This window comes from Silurus meridionalis, chromosome 23 (assembly GCF_014805685.1).
Source record: "Silurus meridionalis isolate SWU-2019-XX chromosome 23, ASM1480568v1, whole genome shotgun sequence".
Taxonomy (NCBI): Eukaryota; Metazoa; Chordata; class Actinopteri; order Siluriformes; family Siluridae; genus Silurus; species Silurus meridionalis.
The window spans coordinates 11645007-11657999 of record NC_060906.1 but is presented as its reverse complement, the minus strand read 5'-3'; the positions used below and the strand labels follow the sequence as shown (position 1 = coordinate 11657999).

The 12993-nt window shown below is 36.4% G+C and overlaps 1 protein-coding gene across 1 annotated transcript; it reads left to right on the top strand.

The window, feature by feature from the left end:
* Positions 1-993: 993 nt before the first annotated feature.
* Positions 994-12286, top strand: dsg2.1 (desmoglein 2, tandem duplicate 1). Its single transcript, XM_046835911.1, has 14 exons — positions 994-1180; positions 4117-4245; positions 4350-4511; positions 4590-4731; positions 4845-5008; positions 5246-5380; positions 5562-5747; positions 5905-6326; positions 6454-6596; positions 7300-7521; positions 7689-7922; positions 8242-8369; positions 8772-8954; positions 9232-12286. Exons 1-14 carry the CDS (start codon positions 1124-1126, stop codon positions 10300-10302), a joined length of 3378 nt encoding a protein of 1125 aa, XP_046691867.1. The 5' UTR covers positions 994-1123; the 3' UTR covers positions 10303-12286.
* Positions 12287-12993: the final 707 nt, after the last annotated feature.

Below are 12993 nucleotides of genomic sequence, written 5' to 3'. Positions count from 1 at the left end.
TTATACACATATACAAAACCACCTACATAAAAATGCTCCTATACAGTAAAGAGTTCCCTTCATGGATCAAGACCTTGTTGTTGTGAAGGGGCTTTTATATATTAATGAATCTATGGGCAATATCACAGGGAGATTACACACCCAATGGCTCCACCTCTAATAACAAAAAAAGATTTTAGGGGAGAGGGCATGCTTTTTTTGCTGTCATGTGTGAAGGTGAGCATGAATGTTTGTCTGAAATATATATATTTAAAGCACATTCTGTCTGGATGGTTACTTGTTTGGTATAAGGCCTGTATCCAAGGTTCCTAGTGACCATGTGAGCAGGATGAATCAGGGAAGCAGGTGAACAGGTGCAATGCACTGCAGTTCACGCAGCAGTTATGTGAAGAATCCCCATTTATTTATTTATTTATTTATTTATTTATTTATTTATTTTTCTGTATGTCTGTATGTCTTTCTTTTTCTACTTACGGTGATTATCATCCCACAGTCGTTGCTTTTTGTTTTTTTTCTACTAATATAATTATGATTTCATATTTTGCTTGGGAACATACGGGGATTCCCTAAGAGGAACTTCCAGTAAACCAGTTGTGGCGGATGAAAATGTCTGGTCTTCAGACTGTTAGAGTCTTTGTGACCACAAACAGAGAAAAAAATGTAGGAAAGAAATTGAATTAATGGATGAATGAATGAACACAAGCTGTAAAAAAAAAAAAAAAAAAAATTCAAAAAAAGCTGCTTGGCTTTGGGTATGTAATATAGAATACTTTTGGATGTTAGAAAGAAGTTGTATTGGGTTAAATAATGGCACATGCTGGTATGTTTGTGTTTTGTCACTTGGATACGAGAGAAAGAGAGAGAAAGAGCGAGAGAGAGAGAAAGAGAGAGAGAGAGAGAGAGAGAGAGAGAGAGAGAGAGAGAAAGGGAGAGCTTTAGATCCTCCTCTACACTCCTTTAAAGGTGAGGGTGTGTCGTACTTTAGACTTCTGACTTCCTGCTGTCTTTCTGTATCCTTGTATCTCGCGCAGCACCTGTGCTGGACGTGTTCAGTCTTCTCCATACAAACAACAGAGTTTGCAAAAACCGAGTACTGATCTGGAAGCGAGCTCGCGCTCCGGAAATGGACCGGTTACAGCGTTCACAGTCACTTTTCCGCCTTGTTTTTGTCGTTATCTGGGTAAGTTTATACTCAATTATAATTTCGCTTTATTTCTTAAGAAGACTGCATGTGTATCGCCTGGGCACGTCTAGAAGAAAATCTCTATATTGCTAATTTATAAACAGCCTTCACAATATACTTTTACCGATTTAACATTTCATTATTTGTCGATCGACAACAAGCCGGTTCTATGAGTCGACTCTTTGTTTTTGGCTCTTTTTTTGGAGTCGACTCGCGTGGTTTTGTTAGGGGTTTTATTCTTTTGAACTCACTAGAAACCGAAACGGTAAATATGAGTCACATGTACGTTACAAATGGCAAAAAAATTAGAAACATTTTATCATCTGATTTGATCAAAAGTGACAGGGTTTTTTTTAGAAAAGAAACATATCAGTATATGTACCACTACTATAATAAAAGGTTAAGCTTAGATCCAGCATCACAATCAAATTAATACAGAAACTATTGCCTTAAGTATATTAGTAATCAATGCAAATATGTAGGCCATTGCAGTTTTACAATTATTTAAAATAGCAAAGACAATGAAAAGTATAATACTTTACAACTGATATGCAAAAAACAATAACATTAGATGGGTTTGGGGAAGTGAGAAAAAAGAAAAGTAAAAAAAAAAAACCAACAATAACAATCAATTAACCGAAAGTTCTTACTGACAGTTAAAATTGCCATAACCACACTGAACTATAGTATATAACTGACCTCCATTACGTTTTAGAACAATAATTTTCCATATAATTCATTTTCTTTGTATTTTGTCCAAGTGTATTTGAGTAGGGAGAATACAATACTTCTTTAGACCACAGGATTGATAAAAATATATAGTTTTTTTGTGTTGGCTTGTTCCTGTGGGATAAAAAGAATCCGACATGCAACCACAAAGAATGACATGCCAACTGATCTTGACAGCTCATTGGGCACCAGTGGGATTGAACTGGCTGAACAGCAAGCAACAAAACAATTCTGGTGAATTTATTATACAAGCCACAGCCTGTTTAGCTTTTGGCAATTTGATGACAACATAGTAATGGTAAAGTGATAGGATCCTCATGAATCCATTTTTGTATTGAGAATATAGTACAGTATAATAAAGTATAAAATAATTTAGAGGGTTCCAGGAATGTGTAAAGCTTATACAACAGAAATAAATTTAGTGTAAGACATGAATCTTTTTGCGAAGTTGAAACGACAGGAAAAATACAAATGACTCTTTCTTTCCTGATTCAGTTCACTTAAAACAAAGACAACAGATCTGTCTTTTAAAGTATATATTGTATATGTCTTTCTCAGTATGGTTTCACATTTGTAATTTTATACTAATCCTTATTACTCATTTTATATTGAAATTTAAAATGTTTTTCTCCTTTTTTCACACATAATTACAGACCAAATGACCAAATTAGACGACTGTGTGTGCCCACGCGAACATTTTTTTTTTCATCCGCATAGACACATCATTGATTTTGTATTTACATTTCACACAATTTTATGCTACATTCAGTTTTCTAGAAATAAATCATCACTTGCTTTGCTGTAAATTCTGTCCGTTTTAAAGGATTGTTGCAGCCAAATAAATACGCATGATAATAGGGCCAGGTGTCATGCAGTCATTCTTGTTTGCAGAAAAAAACAACATGACCAGATCTTGTCCATTTTGCCATGGGCTGTCATCGAAGAATTTTATCATAAATTTTGCAAGACTTTTTATCACAGAACTTTTAAAAGAGTGAAACCATAAAAGATAAAGCAATAGAATAAATTTATATATATATATATATATATATATATATATATATATATATATATATATATATATATATATATATAAATTTATTCTATTGCTTTATATATATTGGGAGGGTATGACTGTATATATATATATATATATATATATATATATATATATATATATATATATATATATATATATATATATATATATTGCTTTATATATAATATAGATCCCTAAAAAATATAATATTTTTAGATCCCTAAAAATATTTATATGAATTCCAGCCTATCTTGGTATTTGATATGACCTATTGTAGATCCATTCCAACTGTCAGGCAGCAGAGACAGCAAAAGTTGTTGAAAGTTGTTGTGCTGGCGAGGGCAATTTAATCCAAATTATAAAGCAAAGGTCTGAGTCCAGAAACAGGCATTAAAAATAGGTTATCAAAGAATGAGGCAAGGATCCCAGAATGAGAGAAAAAAAACATGGGTCAAAAACCGAATAAAGGTGCATCAAAAGGCGTTTGCACGAACTTGTGCAATGGCTAGTATTACAAACTTGCTTAAATTTTAATAGTGAGCTAGAAATCCCAGATTTTCCCTGTGGTCTTCGCTTCGCTTCACTGTATGTTGCTGGTATTTAAATTTAAAGAAATGGTTTTTAAAACTATTTTTTATGACATACTATATTCTCTTCATATTAAAACATATAACTGATATGCCTCTCTTAGGAAATATAACAACCATGGCTTTTTATTATGAATAAATATCAACTAAAATGTGAACATTAACACATATGTTCTTCATTAGTAAACAGGGAGCTGATTTTATAGTATTTCAACAGGTTTAGCAGTTTCTGAATAAGATTCTAAGTCTTGCTGTAAGAGACATTTGGATGAGTTGAACACAATGTTGTGATAGACAAATACCCAGTCACTTGTTTACACAGGACTGTAGCGGTTCTGGATTTGTCCGCCATTTCATGTCGGCGACTGAAACGCGTAATGCCGGCTCATGCACTTTAAACAAAATCTACATTTACAGCTCTAACAGCAGACGCACTAATGTCAGTAAAGCAGTTTTGCTGTATGATGAACAGAGAAGACTAACACAAACCTCACTATAAATAAAGGCTTCAGGCAACTGCATAAATCTGCTATTAAAAACAAACCAAAACAAGCATTCCTCTGTTTTTTTTCTTCTAGTGTGTGTTTGAAGCTAAAGCCAAAGCAGACCATGCTGTATCTCTTCAAAGACACAGGAGAGAATGGATTGTTCCTCCACAAGTTTTAGAGGAGAATGTCGACTACACTAAACAGAGCTCTATTGCTAGGGTGAGAATGCTCTCATGAATACATTTTAATCCATTTATTTATTTTTGTTTCCTTCTTTCATTTGTATCATTGCTATTCTTTTTGTTATGATTGCTTTTCTTTAGATACGGTCAGACAGGGAAGATGCGAGTAAAGGCCCCATAAGATATTCCTTGAAGGGCATCGGTGCAGACCAGCCACCCTATCACTTGTTTGTGGTGGAGCCTTCCACTGGCAATGTTCGAGTAACTGGAATCCTGGACCGAGAGGAAATTGGCCAATACAATGTGAGTAAAGAAACACTGAGAACTGTACCGACTGTAAACGGGATGATGATAGTAATGATCTGATGATGGGCTACGCAGCTCTCTGGAATTGCTACATACCCTGATGGCACAGTGGCAGAGGCTGATATCCAGCTGAGAATAAAAGTCAAAGATCAGAATGACAATGCACCCGTTTTCCTGCCCATCAGCACAGGATCTGTGAACGAGCTTAGCTCTATAGGCAAGTCCATAACACTACCATATTGTTTTGAAATCAACATCTCAGTAGGTCTGAAGATGTTCCATATAAAAAGCAAAGGATAACAGCATTAACCCTGCTAATGAAACGTTTAGGTACAACCGTCATGAAACTATCAGCAACCGATGCCGACGAACCAGGGAATATCAACTCTCAGATCTTCTATGAGATTGTTGATCAGAAGCCTCCCGGAGAAAGGATGTTTAGTATCAATCAGAAAGGAGAAGTGATTGTTGCCAGGGAAAACTTAGACCGAGAGGTAAGGCACCACACACTGAAAAAAAAAATTATATCGAGAAAGCCGTAAACAAATCTAATACAAGCAACACATTATACAATGCTAACATTGAACATCTATATTTTATGCCTTATAAATTACTCATAAATTGAAAACACCACACAGTTTGTATTAAAATGGAATTTGTGTTTTGTATAAGGAACATATTAATGCTGAGAATAAGACCATTTGAATTATATTTTACATCTCTTGTTACAGTCAATTGACCAGTATGTACTTACTGTAAAAGCCTCAGACCTCAACGGGGGTCCAGGTTGCAAGACCGGAATGGCAACGTTCAATATCCAGGTCATGGATGTCAATGATAACGTCCCAAAACTGGAACAAGAAGCTGTAAGTTAGCACCTGTTTCATCCCCGTGTTTCCTACTTGTTCCAGTGTTGTAAAATTAAACATTAGAATTATTTTTTTCTGAAATATGTAATAAAAAAATATATGTACATACCCTATAATGTGTAACAATATGGATGGTCCAGTGAAACTCTAATACCAAGGTTTCTTGTTTCATGTACAGTTTGAAGCAAGTATTGAGGAGAACACTGAGAACGTGGAGGTGATGAGATTTAAAACCATTGATAACGACTTGGCAAACACTGACAACTGGCAGGCTCAATACAACATCGTGTCAGGGAATGGGGGTGGCCATTTCAAGATCGTCACTGATCCAAAGACCAATGAGGGAGTCCTGATGCTTGTCAAGGTTGTCAATGTTCTATTTCACCAATTTTCTGATATTGGTCACCTTGCATATATAGCAATAACGTAATAAATTAGCTGGCTTAGTGTGACCTTGTGTCATGATGGAGTGTGAGTGTTTGCACTGTGCAGTAGAAGTAACCAATGTGCTTTGCTTTCAGCCTGTAGACTATGAGGAAGTGAAAGACATGAATCTGGGCATCACTGTGAGCAATGTGGCCCCATACTATTCAGGATCTGGGTCTCAATCTGTTTCCGGAGTGGTGATCGCACCAGGAGGAGGAGGAGGAGGAGGTGGAGGTGGAGGACAGGGCGGAGGGGCAGGATCAGGCGGAGGAACAGGTATAGGAGGAGGGGCAGGCACAGGAATAACAGGAATGGGAGGCAGTGGGACAGCAGGAGCGTCTGGTAAAATCTACAATATGCATGTTAATGTAAAGAATCAACCGGAAGGCCCAGGCTTCATTCCCAAAGTAAAGTCCATTCCGATTTCTGAAAATGGCAAGATGGTTGATATAACAAAGGTCCTCACAACGTACACTGCTACTGATTCAGATACAGGATTGCCTGCTGAAAGAGTAAAGTGAGTCACTGTTTTTATTTATTCCTACATTATTTTTAACAGGAGCTATGCTGATTATGCAAATAAGTATTAAAGTATTTTTCACCCATATCTGTATCTGAATTTATATCTGTGTTTCCTCTCTTAGATATGTGAAAGGCTCTGATCGAGACAACTGGCTATCCGTCGACGAGAAAACCGGTGAAATTAAATTGAACAAACTCCCAGATCGAGAGTCTCCATACCTGGTCAATGGGACTTACATGGCAGAAATCCTCTGCATTAGCCAAGGTTCCTATCTCACTTCAATAAACAACTGACTACAAATATTTTAATCTGCACACTATGGACTGTTGATATTTTGGTTCAAAATATCAAAAATTGCTTTAATTTAAGTATAATAAATATTCACTAATTAAAGGTTCTGTCTATTTTTAATTTCTTTTTAACCCAAACAAAATTTTACTCCATTAATATTTTAGAAATATTTGGGCCATACAGTTATATGATCACTAGGGGGAGCGATAGATCCTACAAACTACTGCAGTGTCTTACAAAAGCAGATTGCAGGCAATTGCATTGTCATGTATTGGGAGCAATTTATGTTATCTGACAAACTAATAATAGCAATAATATAGATAATAACATTGTGTAAAACTGACCCTTCTCTATTTGTACTTGTAAACGTAATAACTTGATAATGGTTATTAAGGCCAGTTATATAATAAATAGGAGCATAAATATATTTGCTATTGCAAATAGTGATGCAACTGTTGATTATGGCACCATTTGAACCTAAAAACATAGCTCACACATTAATAATAGTCAATTATTTCTCTTATCTTCTCTTATAATATGGTTTTTCAGTTTGTCAAGCCAGTTGATCATAATCTTTACTTTAATTGATATCTTTTGGAAAAACAGATCACCTATTTTATAAAGGGTCATAATGATGTGCTCTTCACAATGTACTACTTTCCATCTGTCATTATAGACATGCCCTCTAAGACTGCCACGGGCACAGTCGCCATCCAAGTGGAGGACTTTAATGACCACTGTCCTGTTCTAGTCAACAAAACACAGCCTTTGTGCACCACTCAGGAAGTTTTGTACGTCACTGCAGAGGACAAAGATGCTTTTCCAAATGCAGGTCCTTTTACATTCACCGTTATCCCTGAAGGCACTGATGGAAAATGGGAATTGGAGCATTTGAGTGGTATGTGTTTTTATAGTATTCCAAGGCAAAGTTTCAGACTTTGTGGTAAAAATGACCTTAAATGTGTAAGATCAGCATTATATCCTATAGATAATTTAATTTTGAATTAAATATGAATGATCTAATTACATATAATGAAGTGATGTCGTATTTGTTTTTTTTTGTAGACACAACAGCCATGTTGAAGCCCATCGAAGCACCGTGGCCAGGCCCTCGTCAGGTGACTTTGGAAATTTTCGACCAGCAGAAGGTGTCGTGTCCAGACAAGCAAGTGCTAAAAGTGAATGTTTGCACATGCGATAAATCAGGAGTGTGCGCCACGAAGGCGGGTGAAACCAAGGGCTCAAAACTTGGTGGTGCTGCAATTGGCTTGCTTTTACTGGGACTCCTCCTGTTATTACGTAAGCATACCAAGCTTATAAAATTTGAGACACAATTCTTCTAAATGTTTTATCAAAGTATTTTATTGTAATAAAACTCAGGAAAAAAAAACCAATATGAACATTTAAATGAATACCTAGATTATAATAATTTATTCTCATAGACCAAAATGGCTTTAAAGCAGTATTGATTTATGATGGAAACCAGTATACTGGGTTATATTGGTATACAATTGTAACCAAAGCTTTGTCACTATATTGATGCACCCTGTAGAATAAAGAACTTAGTAGATGGTTGCTATGTTTTAACATAGAGTGATAAATCCTCCTGTTTCTACAGTTATTCCACTTCTACTGCTGTTGTGTCAATGTGGAGCAGCCGGCATGGTTGGAGCCTTCACTGACATGCCTTTTGACACTAAAGAGCATCTGATTTCTTACCATACTGAAGGGCAGGGAGAAGACCGGGTAAGAAAGATAATGCTTTGGTTTTGATCTTTTGATAGAATTTCAAAGTTTGTTCTAGTAATGCTTTTAGTTTAACAGTTCAAAATAGACAAAATATGTCTACAACAACATCTATAGATGGCCATGAACCAGCCTAGAAACTGATTCTCAATAACAACGATTTATCCATTATATATCAGAATACCTAAACTGTTGGCATTGTTAGTATTTGCTGTTGGTTTGTAGAGCATTAAAACTGATTATGAAGTAAAATTATTTATTATTGATCGTAATTTGGTATTGGTATGATTAATGCAGTGATTAAAATCCTGCTGTGATACAAAACATCTAAATTACTGTTGCTACTCAAAATTTGTTTACTTACTTCAATTTCTAACTTCTTCAAATTATTCGAACTGACAGGATGTGCCCTTACTTCTGAGTGACATTGATGGTCCTGGAATGATCAACGCGGGCTCAAAAGGTGGCTTTGGGGCCAGCATGGCAGGTTTTGGTATTGGAGCTGCAGGAGCAGCAGGAGCGGCAGGAGTTGGCAGTTACAAGGTGTCCACCATGAACGGGGAGGTTACATGTATAATCAGATGGAAATGACTTCTATGGATCAGGGGATGAGCGGACACCTTGGGACGATGAGGGATGAGGGATTTTCCACGTATGACAGCGGAATGGCCCTTAATGACGACTTCTTGTTTAATTACTACTCAAATGTAAGTGGAGACATAGTACATGCATAAAAAAAAAATTTAATTAAATTGGACATCACCCAAAGTATGGATGCTAACCTCAGGAGTTGCAGGAGTTAGGGGTTCATGCCTCTTTTAGAATATGATATGCTTATTTGTCTCTTATTTGTCTCTTTCAGAAAAGCCAGGCCTTATATGCCACAACTGAAGACGATTTGCTGCAATTTGGGCTTGAGGGTCAGGGCTCACCAGCAGGTTCTGTAGGCTGCTGCAGCATCCTGGGATCAGATGATGATACAGAGTACCTGAATGACTTGGGACCAAAGTTCACTACCCTAGCTGAGATATGTAGAGGCAAAAAGTTCACAATGGAAGCTCCCACCCCTACTCCTTTTTTTCCTCCTTCTCCTCCAAAACCCATTGTAGAGCACACGGAATCAGTTTCCATGCAAACCAACATGGCTAACACTGTCAACATGGCTAACACTGTCAACATGGCTAACACTGTCAACATGGCTGCCAAAGTTGAAGCACCCTCTACCATGCACAGGGAGGAGAATGTGGTAGTTACAAACACCCAAGTAGTGTCAGATATGCAGCCGGTCCAGACTCTGCCTACCCAGACCCTGATGGTGCAGCAGCAGCCAATGTACTACATGGTGGAGCCGCAGGTCTCTAACACTGTGTTATTGGCCGAGAGGCCCACTATGGGACTGACCCAAGGGATGTATGTGTTGAATGGAGCTCCAATGAACGAAAGATTCCTGGTCCAGGGTGCTGTCCCATCACAAGCCACAATTGGTGGAGGCGAAAGAGTGATGTTTTTGGGAACACACGGAGGATCCACCACGGCACTAAACACAGGCCTGCTCCAGTCAGCCAACATGTCTGGATCCCAGCTGCTATTGGTTGATACGGGTGCACAAGGTGGCCAGGTCCTCCAAGGAACACTGCAGAGAGGGGGTATCGCTGGATCTCAAGGTATATATATGGTCGAAGGCCAAGGAGGGTCCGCAATTCACGGAACCCTCCAAAGAGGCGTAGCTGGAGGATCTGAGAGTATGGTGCATATCCTGGAACAACAAGGGGGAACGTCAGGAATCACACATGGAACCCTGCAAGGGGGGATAACATCCAGTGTTTTCTCCCAAAATGGGACTATTGGAGTGAACACAAGCACTGCACATGGACTTCCCAGCTCACGTCAAGTTCTGGTCCAAGAGAAGAAGGTTGTGAAAACCAACCTGTAATGATGGATACATTTTTCTCAATGCAATACAACACCAGTAGTCGGAGGTAACACTCTCAATGCTTTAACAAGCTTTTTGATTCTAAAATGGTCTTATATTCATTAGTGCATATACTGTCTTATTTTTTTCTAAACATAGCTGTGTATTTGGTCATTTTGGTGTTTTTGTTTTGTTTTTGTTTTTGTTTTATTTTCCATTAAGTTCAAAGTGGTTGTTAGGGTTAATGTGTTTCTTTGGTATTAATATGCACTTAGAAGTCATATCGCAAGAAACACTACTGAAAGGCTGTATCAATATGTCAACTATACAAATTCAGTGTTTCAATTTATATTAAAAAAAAAAGTAGATTATTTAATTTTGTATTGTCAGAGCATATTACATAAAGAAATGTCATTCTTTTTACAAAAACAAACTGGAATTCCATGCTTTAAAAGTAAAGGCTAGCCCCTCCATTACATTAAGAGGTGGTAGTCTATGCTTGAAGGGTTTCTTTTACTGATATACCCGCCTTTTATCTCAAAAAGAAAAACTAATAAAAAATGCAGAAAAAAAAAACTGTTGATCAGTTTAGGGTTTTTTAGAAAGTCACTTTATCATAGAGGTCTGAAATATGTGTACTAACTTTGGATATTTTTAAATAAAATAATAAGAAAAATGTTTTGTAATTGCACAGAGGACGAGTTACTTTTGCTCCCAATTTTGAGGACATCTTATGTAAGCTTGTCGAAAGTATTGTAATGTTAAATGACATCAAAACAATTTAAGGTAGCAACATGAACACATTATGCATGTGCTCAAACACAATATACAACAAAAACTCATACACTACACTATTATCAGCTTTTATACAACTCCATATTTACAATATGGAGTTGTATTTCTAAGAGAAAGGAGCAGTGTACTGCAGCCTTAGATTTGATGTCTTACATTTGATGTCTAGCTCTTCCAACCTTTCATAATGTTGTTCTGATGTGTCATTTCTTTTTTTTTTTTATATCTGAATGTAAAGTCTTTTTTTTAACATAGTATGTTAGTTCATTTGTATCTTCCTTTTTCTGTTACGAATGACTGTACAGTTACAGTAACTCCTTTCTCTAACGGGTTTCCATTTATACTTGAGAGATAAAGCGATATTGGGTATTGGAATAATATGGGAATACAGTAGTACCTTGGGTTACGGATTCGTTCCGGAACACCATTCACACCCTAAAAAATTCGTATATACCAATATGAATTTCCCCATAAGGAATAACGGAAAGTGGGATCATTTTTTCTGAACGACCCCAAATATTCGTATAAAAATACAACCAATATGGACTAATATTATTTAGTATTTAGCATTTAATAATGGTGCCTTAACATCTAAAAGAGGAAAACAGTATCTTAACTTGGTACTTTACCTTTTAGAAGAGTGAATGCTGGAGAATTATTGTTTGGAAAGAGAATCTCCACTACTATAATAGCGTATACGATACTGTTCAGTAATGACTACTGTATTGTAGTAATAACGCAACAAAGACACAACGATAAACAGGGCTAAGACGGTGCTATCACAATGAATTCTGAACTTTCTGACGTGGGAAAGCGTGCAGGTTGCGTGTCGGATGATCCAACGTCCCCTCAAAATCTTTTCGAATGATTCGTATCCTGAATTTATGCGTAAATCGATACGCACATTTTGGGCGAATTACGTTCGTATCCCGAGGTTCCACTGTACCGAAATATGTCTTGAGATCATATAATAGTTGTTAATATTTTTTTTTTACGGAGAGTTTTATCTCAACAATGGTTCTACTGTATTTTTTTTTTTTTTTGCGTATAGATTTTCAATTGCATCAGCGAAATGAATGTGCTTAGTTATTAACTGCCATTTGCGACAAGAGAGAAAGCTTTAGCTTTGAGCTGTGGGTATTAAACTGAAACCACTTGGATTTCATTTCTCATTTTGTTGCAGATTTTAAAACAATAAACTGATAAACAATAATGCTTGATAAATATTTTTATTTAAATGCCTCATTTAGTATTATGATGTTAAGCCACAAAAACAAAGAAAATCAAACACTAAATGTTGTTTTTGACTATAAATTAGTCCTTGTGTAATATTATTTCGGTTAAAGTATTAAACAATGAATGTTGTATAATCAATTGTTTTAAAAAAGTGACACGTACACACAGTCATACACTCTTATACGCAATAACACTCACTCAACAACAGTCCAACCCTACCATCATAATCTCTTTCACACGCACTATCAAACCTTTTTCTATCATAAAAAACATATTAGTTGCTGTGTTGCACAAACAATATCATGAGTCTGAGTCAAAGGTTTCATAGACTAGGCAGTTTAAAGCTAATTAATTCATCCCACACCCTATTGTCTCTCTGAATTTCCATTTCAAAGTACTCCATTAGCATAATTGCTTTCATATGATATTGGCAAAGTGTCATTGGAAGGGATGGAGACAAAAAAACAAAACAAGAAAAATAGAATATAAAAATAATAACAAAATTAAATTAATAATTGAAATAAGATTGAATAAAAACCGTGACAAAATTAACCGAAGTAGGACAAGGTGCAGGACAAAGGTAGAAAAGTATAAAAGTCTCTTTTTATCTCTTTAACCCACACACACCATCAAACGCTTTTATACACACTATTATAATCTCATACAACCTGTTACACTCTCTGT